General features: G+C 39.1%; 1 protein-coding gene across 1 annotated transcript in view; it reads left to right on the forward strand.

Annotated features, from left to right (window-relative positions):
- Positions 1-24,518, forward strand: part of MAP4K5 (mitogen-activated protein kinase kinase kinase kinase 5) — a 95,489-nt gene that overhangs the window by 39,936 nt on the left and 31,035 nt on the right. The window contains exons 10-15 of the mRNA XM_040970023.1: positions 6,927-7,059; positions 9,152-9,233; positions 10,113-10,229; positions 18,402-18,480; positions 22,537-22,595; positions 23,618-23,685. Coding sequence (XP_040825957.1) covers positions 6,927-7,059; positions 9,152-9,233; positions 10,113-10,229; positions 18,402-18,480; positions 22,537-22,595; positions 23,618-23,685 — 538 coding nt within the window. The remainder of the gene's footprint in view (positions 1-6,926; positions 7,060-9,151; positions 9,234-10,112; positions 10,230-18,401; positions 18,481-22,536; positions 22,596-23,617; positions 23,686-24,518) is intronic.

A 24,518-nucleotide genomic window follows, 5' to 3' on the forward strand; every position in this document is an offset into this window, starting at 1 on the left:
CCGAGATGTTCTCTCTCCTTTTCTTCCTTCATCCCTTCCTCTTTTCCTCCCTCCCACTCCACTCCCTTTCTGTAACTCTGCTTATCAAAGCTTTTTTTTTTTTAAGAAGTTACAATGAAAATAAATATAAAAATGAAGGCCAAATGAACATTTCTTACAGAATGTCTTCATGGCAGTGCTTGTTCCCCTCCTCAGTTTTTTTCCTGACTGTCCTCCCTTCTGAACACACTGTTGGTTTTGGGGCCAGCGTCATGGCCTGATGCATTCAGGTACAACTTGGAACACCTGCATCCTGGATGTGAGTACTGAACTGAGTCTCAGAGCAGCCTTCAGTCCAGCTCCCTGTTAGGGAAAGAAGTGGAAGATGGCTGAAGTACCTGGGCCCCTGCCATTCCTAGAGAAACCCTAATGGATTTCCTGGCTTCTGGCCTTCCTGTGAACCAGTCCCAGTCTTTACAGCCACTTAGTACAGTGGATAGAAGAGCTTTTTCTGTCTGATTTTTACTTAAAAAAAAAAGGTACAATTACAGAGGGGAGAGACAAATCCTCTGTCTACTGGTTCATTCCCCAAATGGCCTCAGTGACTGGAACTAGCCAGTGCAAAGCTAGGAGCTTAGAACTGCTTCCAGGCCTCCCAAGTCAGTGCAGGAGCCCAAGGACTTGGGCTTTTCTTTGCTGTTTTCCCAGATCATTAGCAGGGAGCTGGATGGGAAGTGGAGCCGCTGCAACATGAATTGGCACCCATAGAAGATGCCGGCACTGCAGCCTGAGGATTATCCACAGTGCCATGGTGCCGGCCCCCGAGTCCTGTCCATTTGTAGCAGTGGTTCACATGCTCTCGTTCTTCAAAGGCCATCTAAGTGATCACAGTGTGGTTTCCTGCTGAGCTGGGAGCTGCAGCAGCGCTAGTCAGGCTGGCCTGTCAGTTAGCTACCACTGTTACTTTTTTAGGCAGGGGAAATAAAACCTCTTTGCTTTTTCTGAGCTCCAAGTCAACCTTTTTCCTCTGAGATTTGACTTCAGTAATCTTACTCTGTGATAATAACTTTTCTTTGCTCTGAACTCATTTTTATGTATACAGCACTTGCATGTAGTATGTGTTAACATTTTTGGTATTCATTTTTTATGTCATTAACCATATATGAGAAATGGTGTGTTAATAGAACATTTTGCAACCTGCATGTATATTAAAGCAACTTTTAAAATGTAAATTAACGCCTGGTACAATAGCCTAGTGGCTAAATCCTTGCCTTGCATCTACTGGGCTCTCATATGGACGCTGGTTCGTGTCCCAGCTGCTCTACTTCCCATTCAGTTTTCTGCTTGTGGCCTGGGAAAACAGTAGAGGATGACCCAAACTCTTGGGACCCTGCCCCCATATGAGAGACCCAGAAGTAGTTCCTGGCTCCTGGCTTCAGATTGGCTGAGCTCCAGCTATTGCAGCCATTTGGGGAATGAACCAGTGAATGGAAGATCTTTCTCTCTGTCTCTCCCTCTATATATGTCTGCTTTTCCAATAAAGCAATAAATCTTGGGCCTAGCGCAGTAGCCTAGTGGCTAAAGTCCTCACCTTGAACACACTGGGATCCCATATGGGCACCAGTTCTAATCCTGGCAGCCCTGTTTCCCATCCACCTCCCTGCTTGTGGCCTGGGAGAGCAGTCGAGGATGGCCCAAAGCCATTGGACCCTGCACCTGCATGGGAGACCTCGAGAAAGTTTCTGGCTCCTGGCTTTGGATCAACGCAGCACCGGCCATAGGCGGTCATTTGGGGAGTGAATCATCAGACGGAAGATCTTCTGTGTCTCTCCTCCTCTCTGTATATCTGACTTTCCAAAAAAAAAAAAAAATCCTAAAAACGATGTAAATTAATGTTTACAAAGCACAGGTTTAAAATCAAGAATATTTTCTCATCTATATTTTATAATTTAAGGTGTCATAAGGCATCACTGGGCCACAGATAGACAATGCCAACTTAACTACTCAGATGATCCTCCATCTTCTATATATTTAATAGTGACTTGACAATACTTTTCAGCCACAAGCATTGCAAATTCTCATTAATATCTTAAATCAACCTTGTTCATTCAGTTCTCACTGCCACAGGCTTTCAAAAGCCCTTTGTCTTTTTTTCCTGTGTTTTTGAAATAGTCTTCTAACATGTCATCTGCCTAGCTGGTTTCACCTTTTCTCAAACTGTCCTTCACGGTGTCTTGAGTTGTAGATGAAGCTTGCCCAAATTAAATCTTTAAGCTGATACCCGTCATTTTGGCAATAAAGTGTAAAATTCCTTGTGTGATAAGGTTATTAAGTCTTCCCTCTACTTTCAAGGTTCACTTTCCAAACGCTTTGTAGATAAGTCTCAATCTGTAAGAGATGTATTTAAAATTGATACTCTCCTTTAAACTCTATCTAATCCATTTCTATTTCTCCTCATTACAATTCCCCCATATCATACATTCATCAACACACATCTTCCAATCTAACTCACTCTCACATTCACCCCCACCCACCTCACCATACCACCAAACCATCATAAATCACCCATATCATCATTCACCTACACCAAACAATAACCCACACTAATCCCTAACATTCCCCAACTCCCAAGAAAACAAAAAAATTTAATACACCATCAACCAACTCAACCCCCCATATATCAACCACAATAAATACTACTCTCCCCCAGATAATACACTATTTACATAAATTCCCAATATCGATATATATTTATTTCATTAAATCATTAAAACCCACTTTACTTACATAAAAAATTACTCATCCCCCAACAAATACCAAACCTCCCACAATAATTCTTAACAACATTTCCCACAATACTAATTCAAAAAACACATAACATAACACCTTTTTTACCAACAATCATTCCCTTCAATACTCCTCATTTTTATAATAAATTCTTCACCCACCCTCACATTTTCTAACAATTTCATATTCCAACCATCCAAATCACAATTTTCTCACCTCCACACATAATAAACCACCCCATCTTATAGATACACCAAAAAAACCCCCCCCCTAACACTACACCCAAAATTTTAAAGTAGAATACAGATAACTGGGGTAGTACACGCTCATTTTGCAACATATAATAATGTACAGGTGTTTTATGAGGATCTCACCTTAGACCTACTCTCTTGTGTTTCTGTTGCTAAAAATGAGTTTTCTATACTGTTGAAAGCGGTTAGCATCCTTAGAAAAGTGCTCCTGAGTCGTAATATTTATTCTTCCATCATTTGGTCTTGCTTTTTTATTCTATATGAAATTCTAAACAAATGGTAGACTGCAAATGAGAATTTTTATATTCTCATTTGATTTTTATTTTGGAAATAATGTTTAATATAGTTATTTACATTTTAGGATCTGTGCCTCAAAAATTTTTTGACATTTTGAAGTGGGAGATAAATTAAGCTGAAATTTAACTTTTTTTTTTAGAGATCCATTTTTATTTGAAATGCATAGTTACAAAGAGGGAAGGAGAAATGGCGATCTTCCATGTGTTGGTTCACTCTCCAAATGACCACAGTGGCCTGAACCCGTTGGTCCAAAGCCAGGAGCCAGGGGCTTCCTCCAACTCTCCCTCATGTGCCCAAGCACTTGGGCCACCTTCCGCTGTTTTCCTAGACAAATTAGCAGGGAGCTGGATCAGAAGTGGAACAGCCAGGACTCAAACCAGCATCTATATGGAATGTTGGCTCTGCAGCTGCAGGCTCAACCTACTTTGCAATGGTACTGACCCCTAAAATTTAAAATTAACTGGTATAAAGTTAATAAGGAGAGCACCAGTTTAAGAAAGTTGTTATCCAAACATGAGATTGGTAGTAGGTTAATATATGCTACCACTTGTGAAAATACACAAATTCAAACATGTCTATTAGTGTGTGTTTGCTGAGGATCTGAAAACAAAAAATGCTCGATGGCAGATGTGTATTAGTTGTTTTCAAATATGTAATAATGCTTGTGCTTAAATACTGTGTCTCTGGTTATCTTTCATTTAAGTACGATCATCCATATCACTTGTTAAAAACAACTGTTAGTATGTGAAGAAAATCTCATTTTATTTAATAGCATCTGAGAAGTTCAGAATGTTGACCTTCTGTTACTGTCATTAGTCATTGTGATGACTCATGAAAAAATTCTTTTGGGCATCTGGCGTAGCTGGTAATGTGTTGGGTTTAGATGCCCATGTTCCATGTGGGAGTGTCTTGGTTCAATACCTGGCTCCTCTGGCTCCTGTTGCCAGCTTCCAGTTAAAGTGAACCGTGGGAAGCAAGAGTGATAGCTAGTTGAGTTCCTGTGACCCAGACTGAGTTCCCAGCTCCAGCAGCCACCCAGGTCTGGGCCATTACAGGCATTTGTGGAAGGAACAAGCAGATGAAAGTGTGTTCTCTCACATGCTCATGACTTCTCATTTCACATCTCAAACACATAGATTTTTTTTTGAGATTTATTTAATTTTATTGCAAAGTCAGTTTTATAGAGAGAGGAGGAGAAAGAGAGAGGAAGATCTTCCATCCGATAATTCATTCCCCAATTGACTGCAATGGCCTGAGCTGCACAGATCAGGAGCCAGGAGTTCTTCTGGGTCTCACACATGGGTACAGAGTCCCAAGACTTTGGGCCATCCTCCACTGCTTTCCCGGGCCATGGGCAGGGAGCTGGATGGGAAGCAGGAATGCCAGGATTAGAACCGTTGCCCATATGGAATCTTGGCGTGTTCAAGATGAGGACTTTAGCTGCTAGGCTACTGCGCCAAGCCCTTAAACACATACATTTTTTTAAAAACTGTTATAATCTAGACAACATAGCCTATATGGAGATTCCATTAGTGGATACATAAATGGAAGTTCTGAAAGATTCTATATTGAAACTTTAGCTGGGTCCCAGAATGAATACACACCCCAGAAATAAAGGGCCAGATGACACTGGTTTCTGTTAGAGTACACTGCCTCATGGTGAACAATGGAACTAAGGTAAAGTTGTTGGCTCTGGAAAAGGCAACAGAATCCTTAAGATAGTATTAGCTAGGGGAAAAACAAACAGGAGCAGTAACTTTGCTGCCTCTATGGGGGAAAAAAATCCCAGTAGCTAAAATTAAAGGATGTGTAAACAAAGAAAGAACAGAGGATTTAGCTTTGTGGTGCAGTGGCTAGATGTCCCATGTAAGAGCTGTTCCACTTCTGATCCAGATCCTTACTGATGTATCTGGGAAACAGTCAAAGATGGTCTGACTCCCTGTCACCCATATGGGGGGCCTACATAGAGTACCTGATTTTATGTTATCCTAGCACCAGCGGTTATGGGCATTAGAGGAGCGAACCAGGAGCAAGCCAGTAGATGGAAGATATGTGTATCTCCCTCTCTATAACTCTACCTTTCAAATAAGTAAAAAATCTTTAACAACAACAACAACAAAAAATAGACCCTATAAAAGTCTTTCAGCAGAGCATTGGTTGAGAGTCTTTCAGCATCCCAGAGAATACCCCGTTTTAGTTACTTTGATGAGACTGATCTAACTAACTGAACTGGTTAAGCAGGGAGAGAATGACAAGTCCATTGCTTTTACTAGTGGAATTACACTCATCTTTGTGCCTTAATTAAAAACTGCTTAGTTGGAATTGCTGCAGTTCTGTGGATGGAAACTCCCAAAATACATCTCATAAGGCTTCTTGTGACATTAGGATAGCACTGAAACTAATGAAGAGTTGGTTGTCTTAATTATGGAAGGCCGTTACTTCTAACCTTGATTTAGCTGGGGTACCTGTGAACCTGAGATAGGGCTCCTCCGATCAGGTGAGACAGGAAGAACAAGTATATGAAACACAGGTGTGGAATGTGAGTGTGTGGCTGGTCACATAATCCTTGATGATGCTGGTGTCGAGATTTTTTTTTAAGTTCATATTTAATTTTATTGTGGAGAGACTTTTTAAAAAATTTTACTTCTTTTTATTATGATTATTATTTTATGATACAGTTCCGTAGGCCCTGGAATTTCCCTTACCCCCTCCACAATCCCCAGCTCACTGAGTTTCCCTATATTATTACTATAGTATAGTCCTTCATAAACATGCATATGTCCGTCATTGCGGGCGTGGACAATGGCAGCGAGTCCAGCATCCTGTTGTTAAGATATAGTAAACAGTTTCATTGGGAGTCCATATTTAGTCTGGAAGTAGAGATGCATACTACATTGTATCCTCACATCTGGATATGATAGTCTCCATTACACAGTCACTATACATTCCCTTAAATGAAAAGCCACAATACAAAATCAACAACAGGAAGAAAAAAAAATTCACAACACCATGAAGCTAAATAATGTGCTACTGAATGACTAATGTGTTGCTGAAAAAACATAAAGGAAAATGAAACTTCTTGAAGAAGATGATGCTATTGTATGATCTAACACTAACATTTAACAACTTTAATAAGAACTAGTTTGACGCTGAAAAAATTTCCTACGGAAGTGGAGAAATTTTCAACAGGCTGTACAAAATGAAAAAAAAAAATTGGAGACCCAGCCTGTTGTACGAATAGTTGAGCTATTGCATGCAGCATTGGCATTCTGTATGGGTGTAGGGGGTTAAGTCCCAGGTACTTTGCTTCCAGTCTAGCTTGCTTCTAATGCACTTGGGAAAGCAGCCGATATGCCAAGGACTTGGGTTCCTGACATTCAGGTGGGAGGCTGGGATAGAGTTCTTCATCTTGGCTTCAGCCTGACCTGGATCTAGCTATTACAGCCACCTGGAGATAGAGAGGGGAGGAAAATCAGTCAATGAAAGATCTCTATTTCCGTCTCCCTTTCTGTCTTTCAGATAAATGAATAAATGTAGTATTCTTTAAAAAGTTGAATTTCCATATCCAAGTTTTTATCAGTGCCTTACTGATATAAATTTACTTTAGAATAGTCACTCTGATTATTAACTGTAGTAGTAAACATATTTTAATATTGTTCTTTAACTTAAATTTTTATTTCAGGGCTCTCTTCTTAATGTCGAAAAGCAATTTTCAGCCACCAAAGCTAAAGGACAAATCAAAATGGTGAGTTAAAGAATACACAAGTTTTGTTTAATGCTGCTGGGCTTTGATTTTATCATCTATAAAAGAAGGGACTCAACTTTTTCCAAAGTGATACACCTGATTTCATTGCAGAGCTATGGTGAGGATGTACATTTATAATTCACTTTTATTGAAACACTGAGGGGTTTTCTTAGCTAGATAGCAGCTCCAGTAAGAGGAGTGGTGAGAAAAGGATACATTAAGATTGTCAAGATTGATCAGTTCTTTCCTGGTATTCCTTGACTTCCTTTAGTTACATATTGACTTTCACAGAGGTGATAACTTGAAAATATTTTCCACGTACCTTGACACTCAACCATTTCTCTTCATTGACTTTCCTATTTTCCATAATTGTGAAGAGGGTTGTTTTTGTTCTAAATATTTCTTTCTCTTAAAAAGTAAAGCAGTTTGTCTGTATATACACGTCCATAAAGATGTCGATGATGAAATGAAAAAAATTGTTTTTCTAGGAGTGTATTCCTCATACATTTGATTTTTAAAAATTAAGCAAAAAAAATATATATATATCAATCAAAGTTCTTACATTGAAGAATTCTTGATCTGCAGTTTCTGGATGTCTGACATGTCCGAGAATCCTCACCCTCTCAGATTCTGTATGTGCATTCATTTTTCTACTGGGACCATCTGTAGGTTTTTCCATTTCCTAAGAGGCCCCTTCCCAAAGTTGATTCGAAACCAGTGCTTTATGTAGCCCATCTGAATGTAGTTTTCTATGGGAGCAACTCATTCTGGGAATGATGCTAGAAGTGAAAGAAAGGTTGCATTGAGTAGGGGTATTTATTTACTACTGCTACCCATGTTCTTTTCTGTTGAGAATAGAATTATGTCAAGAGAATGAATTTCTTCCTATTCTTTGTTTTCTTATGTTTCTAACCACTTGAAGGGCATAATAGTAGGAATGACTGAATATGCATTCAGTATCTGGTGATTCTTAAATGCCAGTGTTAACAGATTCCAGGGTCAAGTGTTGACATAATGGGTTCAACCTCCATCTTCTACAACACTGGCAGCCCATAAGGGCATCAGTTCATGTGACCCTGCTCCACTTCCATTCCTCTTCCCTGCTAGTGTGCCTGGGAGAGCAGCAGAAATGGCCCAGAAGTTTGGGCCCCTACATCCATGTGAAGACCTAGGAGAAACTGGTTTCAGCTTGGCCTAGCAGCAGCTGTAAAGCGAATGAACCAGCAGCTGAAAGATGGTTCTTTCTGTATTTATCTCTTTCTCTCTCAGTCTTTCAAATAAATAAATAAATCTTTTAAAAATGGAGAGCATTTGTCAGTTTACTACTGTCTGACTGTATGTTACCTCTGTTGTAATACCCCAGATGTACATACAATGACTTGATTTTTTGGTAGAGAATTACTATATAATTGTTTCTGCCAGTCATTGAAGCTACTCCATCCATTTGGTTCTGGTCCAGTCTCTCTCGTAGCACAATCGTGACAGTAGTGGTCATATCCCTCTGTCAATTAATAATAGTCATGTTATTCTTTCAAGTTATGTCTTCTCTCTTGCCCTGCTTCATCAGTGCAGGTGGCAGAAGAACCCGCTTGAGTGGTAAAATTGCTAGAAACCTCTTTGGGGTTTAGATAGTCTCTTATATTGCCCACCCTACCTCTCTGCCATCAAATTCTGTCAATATAGCAAAATATATATTACTGTATACAGGTGGCAGTGAGGAAGGGATGTTCTGACCCCTGAATTGTACCTGGAAAAAATTGATCATCAATTATGTAAATGACACAGCCTACCCATTTCCAGATGTAGGGTTATTTTTATAGGTTGTATTATATACTGTATGGTGTGTTATAGTGTAATGTATATTCCATAATGCTTTAGGCAAAAAACTGACCCAGATGTTACCAAAAATAGACTGTGTTTTGAGTTTAGTGGTGGTGGTTTTTTTGGGATTTTTTTTTTTTGTGGTTTCTTTTGCCTAAATAGGACTGAGAAGCACAAGAAAAAACTCATGTTTCTAACTGCTCTTAAGTTGATTTTATTCATAACAATAAAAAGCTAATATTAGTGAAATGTTGTCTCTTTTTATTTGAAGGTCATCAACTTTTCATAATTTTGTCAAAATAGCACTAACCAAAAATCCCAAAAAAAGACCAACTGCTGAAAGACTTCTAACAGTAAGTCATTGAAATTACAGAAATTATCAAGAGATTATAGTCATGCAAGCCATTAGATATGTCACTAGGAAAAGGTATTTTAAATTGCTTAATATGAAAATATGAATGATTTTTCCTGACATGAGTTGCCATACAGTCCCTGTCAGAGCTACTCAATTTTGTCCTTGTAGCACAAAAACCAAAAGACAGCATACATGAAAGGGTATAATTTTCATACCCAGTAAAATTTTATTTACCAAAGGAAGTAGAATAACAACCTTGGGCTGTAGTTTGCTGACCCTGCCTTCTGGGAGATTCCTGAAAATATTGCTATGACTTAAAAATAATTGCTTTTCCTGGCTTCTGATGCAAATTTATTGAATGCTATATGTGTATAAAGTATTTTTGTAGTAGATAAAATTATCACAACAGCCTAAGAAAGCTTTTTAAGAATGTCATAATAATTGTGCACTTGGTACATTAACATGATTTTACTAAATTAAATGAGTACAAATGTAAAATCCACATACATTTTCTTGTTGGGATAATGGACTGTAATGTAGTGCTCATGTGCATGTCAACATAATGATATGAGTAGTGAATGTGATCTGGTTAGTCCCAATTTAGAGTTTGTGATCTATATTAACAAAAACTTTATATAGCTATATTTAGAGAAATTACTTATATTCTAAACTTAACCTATAAAAGGCTCTTTAGTTTACAATATATGTAGTTACAGGTTCTCTGATTTGTTTTTACTAATATATCCTCCATTGAAATTGTGGCATCGTATAGGCTTGTCTTTTCTGGTTAACAAACAACAGGTGCATGTAAACATTTTAGATAACCAGAGATGTAAAAGCATACTCATGAATTTTATTTTGTTTTGTTTTTACCTAGCACACATTTGTTGGACAGCCAGGTCTGTCTAGGGCACTAGCAGTTGAACTGTTGGACAAAGTGAACAATCCAGACAACCATGCACATTATACCGAAGGAGATGATGATGACTTTGAGGTAAGGAAGGGTTTTGCAATTTAATAGTTGAAAATTGTTGATACAGTGGTAGAACTTATTTTAAGATTTATTTATTTATTTATTTGCAATCAGAGTTACAGAAAGAGAGATACCCTTGATCCAGTGGTTAATTCCCTCGGATGGCTGCAACTGCCAAAGTTGAGTCAGGCCAAAGACAAGAGCTTCATCCAGATCTCCCGTGTGGGTAGCATGGGCTCAAACAGCTGGGCCATCTTCCTCTTTTTTTCCCAGACCATAAGCAGGGAGCTGGATTGGAAGATAAGCAATTGGGATACAAACCACTGCCCATATAGATTGTCTGCATTGCAGGCAGCAGCTTTACCAACTATGTCTCAGTGCCGACCCCAGAGCTTGTTTTCACAATCACTATTACAAAGATCAGTTTAGCTATGTAACTTATACTTAGCCTACCTGCAATTTCTAGTTGATGCTATTTTTATTATAATGTAACTGATTAATACTTTTCCTGTTCTAAAACTAGGATTAGTTTCTTAATATGATCTCTTTTTCTTAGTTCGGTTTACCTAAAGTGTTTAAGATGTAGCTGAGATTGGGCCCGGCGCGGTGGCGCAAGTGGTTAAAGGTCCTCGCCTTGCACGCCCGGGATCCCATATGGGCGCCGGTTCTATCCCGGCAGCCCCGCTTCCCTTCCAGCTCCCTGCCTGTGGCCCGGGAAAGCAGTCGAGGACGGCCCAAAGCTTTGGGAACCTGCACCCGCATGGGAAACCCGGAAGAGGCTCCTGGCTTCGGATCGGCGTAGCATCGGCCGTTGCGCTCACTTGGGGAGTGAATCATTGGACGGAAGATCTTCCTCTCTGTCTCTCCTCTCTGTATATCCACCTTTCCAATAAAAAAAAAAAAAAAAGATGTAGCTGAGATGAAAAAGGTCTGATCTTCCTACTGATATGTATAAATGACTTCTGTTTCCAAGAAAATAAAGGTTTAACAGCATTGATTTGGCCTAAGAGAAGAACACAGCATTATGTGCATTTTCCTCACAAAAGAGACTGCCTGGACAATGAGTAATCATTTTTTTTTAAGACTTATTTATTTTTATTACAAAGTCAAATATACAGAGGAGAGGAGAGACAGAGAGGAAGATCTATTATCCAATGATTCACTCCCCAAGTGAGCGCAACAGCCGGTGCTATGCCGATCCAAAGCCAGGAGCCAGAAACCAGGAACCTCCTCTAGGTCTCCCACACAGGTGCAGGGTCCCAAAGCATTGGGCCGTCCTCGACTGCCTTCCCAGGCCACAAGCAGAGAGCTGGATGGGAAGTGGAGGTGCCAGGATTAGAACCGGCACCTATGTGGGATCCTGGCACGTTCAAGGCGAGGACTTTAGCGGCTAGGCCACGCCGCCGGGCCCAGTAATCATTTTTGTAGCTCTGTATGTAGATGATTAACAGCATACAAATAAGTTTTAAAAGTAAATTGAAGTTTCCCCCCCCAAAAAAAAATTGAAGTTCCCATTGAAAATTTCTATCCTTTCCAATACCTTTTCACAATTATTATTTCATAATAATTACTTGTAAGGCTACTCATAACTATACATACCTTCTCTGAAATTATTGCATAATTGTTTTTACTATGTATAAATAACTTTTTAATCAGAAATGAGGGATTTACTACTCATTAGCAGGTACCTGTTTTTAACTACATATGTAAAACACAGCTGTACTTTTTTTTCACCAGTAGCTCTTTTTTTTTCTTATATAACTCTTTTTTGCTTCTATTTATCTGGATTTGCGCTTTTCATTTCATTTATGCTTTGATGTCTCTGCCTTCACTTCTGGCATTATTATAGAACTAAAGCTTATATGTTATTGATTGTTTATATTTCTATTTAATGTTCTTAAATTTTAAATTTTATCTTATACATATCTTACTAACTGCTAACACTCCCTTGATACCTGGTATGTGGCAAGTATTAGGCCAAATTATTTCCATGTTAACTCATCTGATAATCAAGCTGTTATTTGTAGTAGGTACAACTATTTATATGTCCCTGTTTTACAAACAAGAAAACAGGGAACAGAAAATGTCAGTCATTTTCCCAGTATCATATAAATAATGAATAGTGGGACCAGGATTTGGATCTGGGCAAGCTAATTCAGGGCCTATCCCCTTAGTTAATGCACCATCATTTATGTTTAAGGATTTAACAGCAATAGCCATTAGGCAACGTGTAATAGCTAATCTTTGTTACTTGTTGCCTAGTTTGTAGCATAATTCTGTAATGAATACTTTTTGAGTATTCAATGGATGTTAAATATCAGCTAAACCAGCCATACATAGATCTTTTTGCTATCTGAAACATTTTTAAATTTGGAATTAATAATATATTTTTAAAGATTTATTGGACCATCTTCTGCTACTTTCTCAGTCTATAAGCAAGGAGCTGCAGCAGAAATGGAGCAGCCTTGATAGAAACCTTGCCTATATGTCGTGCCAGCACTGCAAAGTGGATGATTAGCCTGATGTATATCACTGCACTGGGTCCAATAAATAATATTTAATCCCTTAAAATCCAAACATTGTTAAAACAATTACAACACAAATTCACTACTACTTACTGTTTCCTTTCCCAGTTGGTCTTCCCTTGGTTATAGATAACTAAACCATTTCTGTTCTCACATCATTTTTGTTGTACTTCTTGAATTTCCCCTACTTTCTGAATTCTCTTTGTCTTCTTAATAATACTGCTGTTCTTTCCATCCTTGACATGCAAAACCTTGTGCCAGGCAGTTAAGGGGCAAAATAGTGATGAGTGAGACTGGCACTGCTCCTGCCTTGACAGAATACATGTTAAAAAATCTCTAAGGAAATTGGAAAATACTAGTATATAACCTACAAGTGTAGAAGTTCTTCTGGATTGGAAAATATAGGATACTATTAAGGAATTTTATAGGGTTAGGAAAAGACTCAGTGCAGAAGTGATATTTAAGCTGAAAACCAGAAGGATGCATTGGAATTAGAACAATAGAACTGGAATAAGTATTCTGAGCAGAGGAAATAATAGCATGTCTGGAAGCCTGGTGAGAAGAAAATGTGGGTGTAGTTGAGGAACTAAAGGAAAGTGGCTAGAGCGAAAAACAGAGAAGGAAGTGGTGGAAGGTGAGATACAGGTAGACCCTGGCTTTCTCAAACAGTGTTTGAAACTTTGAACTTTAGAATAAGGCACTGGGAAACCATTTAAGGGTAAGGGAGTAACATCTGATATGCTTCTCCACACCCTCTCCCCAGCTTGTCAGATTAGTGAATACATTGCTGAACAGTTAAGACACTCCCAAATTTAGCCAAGATAACTAGATCCTTTAGCTGGTGCTGAGTACCACAAGGCTTAAAAAAAAGTAAATTAGCTTGAGAATTTTAAGAGAGAATTGGTGATTGGATGAGGATGTTGGAGTAAGGAAAAAATTTACCAGTGTAATGAACACGGGCAGCTAGATGGATAATCATATACTGATAGGAGCACTAGAGGAAAAATTAGATTTGAGAAGAAAGATTTCATTTACCTACTGAAAGATGTGGTTGTAGCATAGGGGGAAAAAATTAGTCCAGAAACACAGAATTGAGTCACTGAATATAGATGTAGTTGATGCTTTAAGAGGTAAATGCAAGTAGAAATAGTTATCACAGAAAGCACCCTGAGGCATTTCCCAAAATTTAAGGATCAGGTAAGCAAAAAAGAAACTAGCAAAATTGATGGTTAAGAAACATGAAAAGGAAAAAAAGGAGAGTTTTGTTGTTGTTCTTGTTGTTGTTGAGAATATAGTCTAAGTTATGTAGCCCTTAGGATTTAGATCGTAGTATTTGAAGACTTTGACAAGGATTATTTTCATGCAATGGAAGGGAAGCTATACTGAGGGAATGTGAAAATAAGTACAGTAGTTCATTTATCAGATTGAATTGTGAAAGACTGTAAGAACAGTAGCTGGGGAGAATGAAATGCAGCAGGATTTATTTCCTTGTTTTTATGTGTTGCAAGGAGAAGCTGATGAATGCTGATGGAGAGCAAGATGGAAAGAGAGCCCCGAGAGGAAGGCAGAGGGTGGGATGTAGAATGTGATAAGGAACTAGAACTTAGATAAAGTAACACTTCTCTGACATTAGAAAGGAGCATCCCTAACAGTGTGGCTAATGATTTGTAGTTTGTGAAGTGAGTGGGTAGGTCATTTTCTGAAAGGAAAATGGGTAGATGATGACGAATGTGACAAAGATATGAAACAGTAATTGAAAACTGTGGATGAGTTGAATGACTAGAGAAGTGTTGCCTGAAGGCTAAAATGAAATGAATGAATGAAATGAAATGAAATTCTCAGGATGTTCTGCATGTAATTGCTCTGCATGTAGTGACTGATACCTGGCATGTAATCGGGCAGGCTCATTCTATCCAGGGTCAGCATTCTGTTACACCAGTGTGTTGGATAACAGGGAGCAAAGGGAATTTGAATTATCAGCAACAGAGTGCTTCAAACTTTGGAGTAGCAATTTAAAATTCTGAGAGAAAAGTGAAGATAGGCAAGAGGCCTGTGGAGAATGATGAAGTAGTGGATCAGTGAACTTAATATTTCAAAAATATAATTTAAAAAGTATTATTGACTTTGGGGCCAATATTTCAAGGAAGTGTTACAGTGTTACAGTACAGAGTCAGTGATACCTTACAGCTGCTGTCTGTAACACTGGCATCCCTTGTGAGAGTGATAATTCAGGTCCCAGTTACTCTTATTTCCAATCCAGCTCCCTGATAATGCACCTTGGGAAGCAGCCAAACACAGACCAAGTGTTTGGGTGGGCTATGGCTGCCCATATGGGAGACCCAAATGGAGTTTCAGGTTCCTGGTTTCGTTGGCCTGCACCAAACCTGGCCATTTGTGCAAGTGAACCAGTGAGTGGAAAATCTGTTTCTGTTTCTTTCCCTCTGACACTCAGCCTTTCTTTTCTTTCTGTTTTTTTCTTCTTTATTTTGGACAACCTTTACATAGTTAATTAGGGCACAAAGGTTCAAGGGCTACAGGAAAGTGGGTCAGACTATTATTTCCACATTTTATTCCCTGTATCTGGGGAAAATGGGGAGATAAAGGGAGAAGCCCCACCCAGTCTCCCACCCATCCCAGGTCCCTGATCTGGGGCATGCTTCAAGCATCTTGCTCTTGTGGTTTTGATAGTTTAACAATTCTGAATTGCTGCCAGTCTTGCCACTCCAAGCACGATGAGGTCACTGCAGAATCCACTGACTGACATAGTCCACCTTAGAGTCTCCATTTGCCCAGTTTTTCACTGCCAACATATGACTGGGTAGTTGATTGATTTGTTCTGTCCTCTGTTGTGGTACCTGCCAGGTATCCTGTGCAGGTTCTGATAGACTGCCATATCCTCCATGTGCACCTGGTCATGCTCTCCACTGCTCTGTCTGAGCCTCTGAGGAGGCTTGGCTCTGGCACTTGCACTCCATGGTCACACCATGGAACCTGTACTTCCTTTCATGGTTAGAGTTCTGTGTCTGGCAGTTCAATTGGGGAGATCCCCAAAGAAACTTTGTCTGAGGTGATCTCAGACCAGATTCTTTTTATTTTTTAAATATTTTTAATTACATTTTATTTTATGACACAGTTTCATATGCTCTGGGATTCCCCCAACCCCTCCCCGTGCCCTCCCGCCATGGTGGATTCCTCCACCTAATTGCAGTATTATAGTTCAAATTTAGTCATGATTCTTTCATTGCAAGCATATACCATGCATAGAGTCCAGCATCTTATTGTCCAGATAATTTCAACAGTTTCTTGGGGAGACCATCTCTGGTGAGGGTGGGGATCCAAAATTGGAACTAAGTAAAGACCAGAGAAAGCTCCTCTCCTGATTCCTGGAGGAAGTTTACTGTTCTTTTTCTGAGGACCACTCAGGGCTCCTGGCTGTTGTTCTGATGACATTAGATCCTGCGAAGAAAAATTTGGGCCTCTTCCATCCCATGCAGGAGATACAAACAGGAGTGGATGATCTCAGAGTTCTCAGCCTCCCAAAGCACTCCAATTCCTCGTGGTCTCCTTGGCAGTTGGGATATAGTCCTTAGTGCCCGTACTGATAGTCCTTGGTGAGGATCCAGGAGTCCCCAGGGTTGGGACACAAGCCTCCTCCTATCCTCCTGCTCCACTCTGAGGTTACCCCCTGCTCTTTGCATGTGACCTCCTGTTAAGAGGTTGCCAGACCAGATTCTTATGTGTACTTGCAAGTACAGGGCCTGGTACAGACCATTGCCCCAATCAGCTGATGGTTGCAGTTGCTGGGTCAGTTCTGTTTCTAGTCCTGTCTTCCACTGGAACTAATGGGTGTTGCAGTCCAGCCTGGTTTCTGTCCACCACACACTCTGCCCTTGCAGAGGGAGCTGCAGCCTAGTTGGAGCGACCCACAATAACCCCCACCAGGCCCACCCTCTGCCCTGGTTCCCGTACTTGCCAGTATGTGTAGCAGCAGACTAGTCCAGTCTGTCCCACATCCCATTCAGCTCTCATACATGACTCTCTGCCTTTCAAATAGATAAAATCTGGTGGGTTTTGTTGTTTTTGCCTGGTTTTTTTTTTTTTTTTAGATTTTTTTTTTTTTTATTGGAAAGTCAGATGTACACAGAGGAGGAAAGACAGAGAGGAAAATCTTTCACCATGCATTGATTCACTCCGCAAGTGGCTGCAGTGGCCAGAGCTGTGCCAATCCTAAGCCAGGAGCCCGGAGCCTCTTCCGGGTCTCCCATGCAGGTTCAGAGTCCCAAAAACTTTGACTGTCCTCCACTGCTTTCCCAGGCCGCAAGCAGGGAACTGGATGGGAAGCGGGGCTACTGGGATTAGAACCGGCACCCATGCAAAGCGAGGACTTCAGCTGCTAGGCTACCACGCCTGGCCCGGTTTGTTTGTTTTAATGGAACAGTAGTTTAAACTGCAGTTCACAATGTTGACATCCCATATTGGATTGCCAATTCAGTTTCCAGCAGCTTAACTTCGTTTTTGGGGGGGGGGGGGCATTTTTGAGCCATCAGTAAATGAGAGTAAATAATAAGAAATTTGATAGATACAGGTCAAGCTGAAGGCCTAGTTTCGCAGGAGCAGGCAGAGATAGAAGAGAAAGTGGAGGTAGTGAACTTGCTTGGCTTACCACCGTATTCTTACTCAGTTTCCTTGTACACAGTATTTTTCTCCTCCCTACTATTTTACACCCAATCTCAGTAACCTCAAAGCTGACCCTGGGGAACCCTCTCTCTTGCTATACATTCCCCAACAAAATTCTTTTCACCAAAAAAGTAAAATAGAAAGCTCTAGTCTGGCAGTCAGAGTGTTAGATGACCTGGCTCACTAGACTGCCTGTCAGTGTTTTCATCTCTCTCTTTTTTTTTAATAAAAGAAGTCTTTACTGGCAGAAATTATTACATCTTTCAAAAAAGCTGTGTGTGTGTGTGATTCTGATTTCTGTTGTACTCCAAATGAAAAGTCTGAAACTGATCTCAGCAATGAACAAAGATAGTGGGTCCCTGTTATCATGGGGATACCATGGATGCCTGAAAGCAGGTAGTACAATACTCGATGGTATTTTCCTATCCATACACAGCTGTGATGTGTATGTAAATATTGAGCATAGTATACAGTTGACAGTAACAATGAAATAGAATCAATATTGCACCATCATCTCTTTACCTAAAACTCTTCACTGCACCCAAATAAACATTGTCTTGTGCGTTTCCACACCTCTTATGCCTACTTGGACTTCTACAACCCACATGAGAGTACAACTCCTTCGTGACAAACTTCAGTACTCCTCACTGAAAAGTCCTTTCTACCTCCTCTTTGATAATAGCTCAGTTATCCATTTAATAAATGACACTTTAACATTTCCTTTCTTTTTTTAATATCTGTCTTACCTTCTTATACCTAGTTTACCTCCTTGAGGACTAGATAGCGTGTCTTCATTGAACCTCTTCCATAATTTACACAGTAAAAGCATGGATTAATTTATACCTGTCTTACTATTCATGGTATTTATCATAAAACTTAATTTAGTAGATAATCATATTTGTCAGTAAATGGTAGCTTAATTTTTAAAAATTTGATCTTTTAACTTATTGACTGACATTTTTAAGTGTGTGTGTTATGCTTGTATTTACAGCCCCATGCTGTCATTCGTCATACAATTAGATCTACAAACAGGAATGCCAGAGCTGAACGGACAGCTTCAGAAATAAATTGTATGTGTTTGTTATTCATTTTCCATTGGTGGTTTTGGATGATGGAACTCGGTGTTATACTTTTTATGGAATAATAAAATCTCATACTGATTGAGGCAATGTATTTTAATATATCAGAATGATCTAGAGTCTGGTGCTGTGGCATATAGTAAGCCAAGCCTTTGCCTGCACTGCAGGCATCCTGTGTGGGACCCAGTTTGTGTCTCGGCTGCTTTACTTCATATTCAGCTGCTTGTTTGTGGCCTGGGAAGGCAGTGGAGGATGTCTCAAGTTCTTGGGTCCCTGCACCCACATGGGAAACCAGGAAGAAGTTCCTGACTCCTGGATTTCTTACCTGCCTGGCTCCAGCCATTTGCGATTTGAGAAGTAGATCAGTAGGTGGAAGACCTCTCTATTTCTCCTTCTCTGCAGTTCTTTCAAATAAAAATAAAATTAATCCTTTAAAAACATAATGCTTCTAATAAGATTTGCTTTTCTATTCTTGGTAGAAAGCCCATGATTTTTACATCTCTTCACCTTGACCAAAGCCAGTCCATATTTGATATGTTTTGCCAAATTTCTTTTATGTTTCTCCATGTATGTTTTTACCTGGATGAATTTATACTTAAAAATTTATTTCATGGGGCCTTGCACGGTAGCCTAGTGGCTAAAGTCCTCGCCTTGCATGCACCCAGATCCCATATGGGCACCAGTTCTAATCCTGGTGGCCCCGTTTCCCATCCAGCTCCCTGCTTGTGGCCTGGGAAAGCAGTTGAGGATGGCCCGAAACCTTGGGACCTTGCACCTGCATGAGAGACCCGGAAGAGATTCCAAGCTCCTGGCTTCAAATGGGCTCATCTCCAGCCGTTGCAGTCACTTGGGGAGTGAATCATCAGATGGAATATCTTCCTCTCTGTCTCTCATCCTCTCTGTATAACTGACTTTCTAATAAAAAAAAAATCTTTTTTTTTTTTGAAAATTTACTCCATTTAGAACTTTCTGTATATTAGCTTAGTCTTTGTAACTGTTATGTTTATGGCATTGTGTTTTATTAATGATATATTTAGGCAGTTCCCTATTGCACATTTTCACTGTTTTCAATTTTTATAAATTATTACAGATTTTGTCAATTATTTTTGAGAATTTATTTGAGCCAGAGAGCTCTCAACTTCTGACTTACCTCCCTAATGTCAGTAACAAAGGTTGGGACAGGACTGACGTAGGTCCAGAAACGCAATCCAGTCCCATGTGGTTAGCAGGAACACAGTTACTTGACCCCTCACTGAATCTCCCAGTATCTGCATTAACTGGAACATGGATTCAGGAGCTGGAGGCAGGAGTGTGTGCTAAGCACTCTGATACAGAATGCAGACAGCTTCTCAGAGCACCAGCCCCTCTATTTTGTTTTTCTTTCAGTTAATTCAAATATTAAATAGATGTATGAAGAATTTAAATTAATTTTAAATGTGTATATACTCACTACCACCCAGAAGTGGAGATGGGACGTGGCCAGAATCTCCAAGGGCTACCTCATACTCCTTCACAGGCAGTGCTCTTCCCTCCAAGAGTTCCCCTACTCTGGCTAGCTGATCTCTGCTGTGATCTCTCACCGTGTGTAGTGATGTATTTCACCATGTGATCACCACAATTTGTCCATTCTTCCATTCATAGGCACTGTTGTTATGCTTTTTGGTAGGCATGTAATTATTTTGAACTGAGCCCACACTCAGTCTAAACTTGCCAGGGAAAAAATGTGTAGCCCAGTGTGGCAGAGCTCACACCAGAGCAACCATAGAGCATGGCATCGGACTCCAGAGAAGAGGTCTGGGATGTTAGACATAGTGATTTTCCAGTGATGTTGATGTGATGACCTTGAGCAAAATAGCCATGCGTTCATTGAAAGGGTGAACATCAGCCTTACGCTGTGGAAGCAGACTCGAAAATGTGTTTCTTTGGAAACTCAAAATGTTGGGTTCAGAAATGTCTTTATTCGAAGCTTTGCATCTGGGTTGAAAATTGAGACTGCTTCTGTGTGTTGGTGAATTGCGTCTTCCAGGCTAGAATAAAATGATTCACTCTAATGAGTGTGATGTCTTACAGCAGAGTTTATGACAGTCTGTAATTTTACAGCATGAGGTTTCTCAGTAAGAAAGCAGTAGAACTCAGGGGGTTATTATATGAAACTGCATATGTGGAATATTTTTGGGAAGAACATTGTTTCTTTTTCATTTTGTCTTTGTGTGTTAGTCTATCCTCCCTTCCTGATGAAAGGCAGGGCAGATTTCTCTATTGCTGTCTGACCCAACTATGTGTGCACTAGCTAAATTGCCTAGTTCTATAATTTTGTTTGTCATCTGAAGTCAATTCATAGCCTAGTTACCTAGGAAGAACTACACAGAATTGACACCACAGAAAGTTGGGAGACAGCCACAGAAAAAAATTGAGTTCAAGCCCAACATTTGGTTTAATTACATAATTTTAGCTAATTTCTAAGTAAATTTTATTCAGGTGTTGAACTCATACCAAGGACTGACTAGGGCTACCAAAAGCAGTATCTTTTAAAAGATTTATTGAATTTATTTGCAAAGCAGAATGCCGGAAAGGGAGAGACAGAAACCTTCCACCTGCTTGTTCATTGCTTAAATAGCCACATTGGCCATGACTGGACCAGGTGAAAGCTGGGAATCTGGAACTCCATTTAGATTTGCCACATGGGTATCAGGGACCTAACTACTTGGTCATCATCTGCTGTGTTCCCAGGTGACTTAGCAGGGAGCTGGATGGAAGCAGAGCAGCCTGTACCTGAATCAGCTCTCCTATATGGGATGCCATTGTTGCAAGCTGCAGCTAATCAGCAATGAATGTAGATATTAACATGCTTATTCTGTCAGGGATTGCAGTTCCTTTGCTTCCAAACACTTGATTCCTATAGTTTGTACACACACACTTGTTTTACATGGATTTAGTTGTTGCAAGATTAATTCTGACTACTACTTGGAAGAGTAATTCTGATTCTTGAAACTTAATTGTGGCTAAAATCTTAACTTTTAGAGGATTCTAAAGCATTCCCTTACCTTCTCTTGCCTTTGTTAAGACTCTAATTTTAGTACATAGTAAATTCTTATAATTAAAGCAATAATTTATAGCCATATGAAAATCTTTTATAGAGCCTCATGGCCTGCTTGCCAATTTTTCTAATTGTGACAATAAAAAAAATTATCTCTGTCTCCAAAAAAATTATTCTTAATTACAATTAAAGTACACACTATATTTTATGAGATGTCTTCCAAATTGTTTAATTGCAATTTTCTTTTAAAAATATATTTTTATTAGAAAGGCAGTTATACAGAGAGAAGGAGATATAGAAAGAGCTTCCATAGACTGATTCACTCCTCAAGTGGCTGCCACACCAGAGCTAAGCTTATCTGAAACCAGGAGCCAGAAACCTCCTCTGGGTCTCCCACATGGATATAGGGTCCCAAGACTTTGGGCCATCCTCCATTGCTTTCCCAGGGCACAAGCAGAAAGCTGGACAGGAAGTGGAGCAGCCAAAAGATGAATTGGTGCCCAATTGGGATCCTGGTGCATGCAAGGCAAGGATTTAACTGCTAGGTTATTGTGCTGGGCCATTCAGTGAAAATTTTATAACCTGATTTTGCTTAATGTGATTGAATTACGCAGGTAATTTGTGGGTTTTTTGTTTTTAAAGATAAGGACAGTGTGATTCTAAGTCACATTGCTTTTTAAATGCATTTTTCCCTAGTCACCTAGTTCTGATGAATGTTTTAAAGATGTCTTTTATGCAAAAATGTGCTGTTTAATTTTCTGACTTCAACAGAGAATTTAGTAGAAATGATAGGAAGATGTCAGATTACTTTCTTTTGATGAATAAAAAGGGATTACTATTGTAGTTATCAAAAAAAAAAAAAAAGAGGAAAGAAAAAAAACGAGAGAGACTTTTGGTTCTTTCTTGTACATCCTTTGTCTCTTTACCAGCATAGAAACTTCTCATTATATTCCTGAGATACCAAACCTTTAATACACTGATTTTATCCATGTCTGTTATGTGTTTTTCAGTTGATAAATTACAGTTTGAGCCTCCTCTGAGAAAAGAAACGGAAGCACGTGATGAAATGGTAAGAACTGTGAGTTTCTATGTATGTTCATATTAAAATTTGAAAAAACTTAAGTGTGCTATGATTACAGAACAAATTAATATATTCTGTTAAGTATCCATTTTGACAATGTACTTTTCACAGTTTGAAATAGTTTCTAGTTTAGGTGCATTTTGATTAGGATATAAAGTCGCATGCTATGGAAACCGTTCATTGTCTCTAGAGTCTGAATTGCCACATAGTTATTAACCACAGGGAAAACCACCAGCTTTAGGTCACAGGGCCTTTTCTCTTACTAATTTTGTGAAGTGTGCAGTATGTTCTGTATCCTTACCTTGCCTTACTGTTTTTCAAAAGTCTTATTTGTTAGTACAGCTTTTTATAAAATTGAGCTTGTTTTGAGATCATTAGTTACCCTTTCTTTGCTTAGAAGAAAGGAATTAAAAAAGGAAGATAGTATTAGAGTCAGTCTAGAAACTGTCTTTAATGTCTTTAAATTTTAGTTAATAAAACATGGCTTTTAGCAATTTTTTCTTACGTTTAATGTATCTCTTCCTTAACACTTAAAATCAGTGCTCTTCTTACTGTAGATGTCATTGAATAAGAAGTCTTCAGGTTCCATGCCAAGAGGGAAAAGGAGTATATCCATCAATAAATAAAAATTTAATAATAAACTCTTTAGTTCTCCATGCTTAAAGGGTTGGTGACACACCCAACTCAAAGATATTTTTTTCTCTTTTGCTTTGGAAAATGCTAGCATATGAGTCATGAGAACTTGTCACATTTGGAGCCACATTTAGTGTGTTTGTGGAATTTCTAAAATTTTTCTCAATTGATAATGAGTCATTGACCTAAATAGGTCAAATGACAAAGCAAAGCTAGCTGAATATTCAAAAAGTGATTGAATACTAAGATAGTTAGTAGTCATTACACTGGTATATTCTTCTTGGAGCAAATAGAAGTTACTGTCTGGTATGGAGTAACTTTTTGGTTTTTTTGTTGTTAGAAAGTAGCATTTTACCACTTTTTAAAAATCTTTACAGGGAGTATCCTCAGACCCAAACTTTGTATTACATTGGAATCCTTTTGTTGATGGTGCAAATACTGGCAAGTAAGTAGTTTTCTGATTTACTTATTTTAATTTGTGCATAGGGACTGTATTGGGTGGATTTTTTATTTGAATTTTTAGTTGAAATGGTTCTGTGTTGTCAGTGTGAATAGCATCATATGTTGCTTAGTAAGGATTTGGTTTTTTTAATCAAAATGAGCGTAATGATGTAATGCATTGAAATTTGAATCATTGGGGAAAAAAAGGAAATCATGGAGAGTTAGGAAACAGGGGGCTCCTAGACCTATCTTTCCTGAGAAGTTCTGTCTGCCTTCAGTGAGTTATTGCTAGGCTGTTTGTGCAGTAACTCGGATAACTCTGGAAATACAGATTCCTGGGTTCCAACATTAAGCTGTAGATTTGGGGTTCACAAAGTATGACTGGAGGACCAGAACTAGCCCCTTCCTTGTTTTGATATCCCCCATGCTTTAAGAACAGTGTATTTGACTTTTAGTGTTGAAAAAAAAGTTTAAATACTATTTTTGTCATATATGGAAATGATCTCAACATACAAAAATGAAGGTTTGTTAGGGTACAGCCATGATAAATTGTGTATTTATAGCTGCTTTTGTGCTACAGTGGCAGAGTTGCATATCTGTGACCACTGTGTATGTCACAAAACCTACAGTCTTTACTGAGTGGTCCTATATAGAGAAAGTTGCCCATACTCTGTTGTGGAAAACTGTCTTTGGGACTGGAGAGTAATAATTGTAAAAGCTTCAGGAATTATTGCAGTGACTTTGCATAAGTGTAGAAACCATTGAGTTAGGCTAAATCCAGTGTTTCTCAGACTTAAGTGCCTGTTGTATACCTGATGAGCTTAAATTGGACATTCA

Source organism: Ochotona curzoniae, unplaced genomic scaffold, assembly GCF_017591425.1.
Source record: "Ochotona curzoniae isolate NIBS_2020 unplaced genomic scaffold, NIBS_Ocur_1.0 scaffold_4701, whole genome shotgun sequence".
NCBI lineage: Eukaryota > Metazoa > Chordata > Mammalia > Lagomorpha > Ochotonidae > Ochotona > Ochotona curzoniae.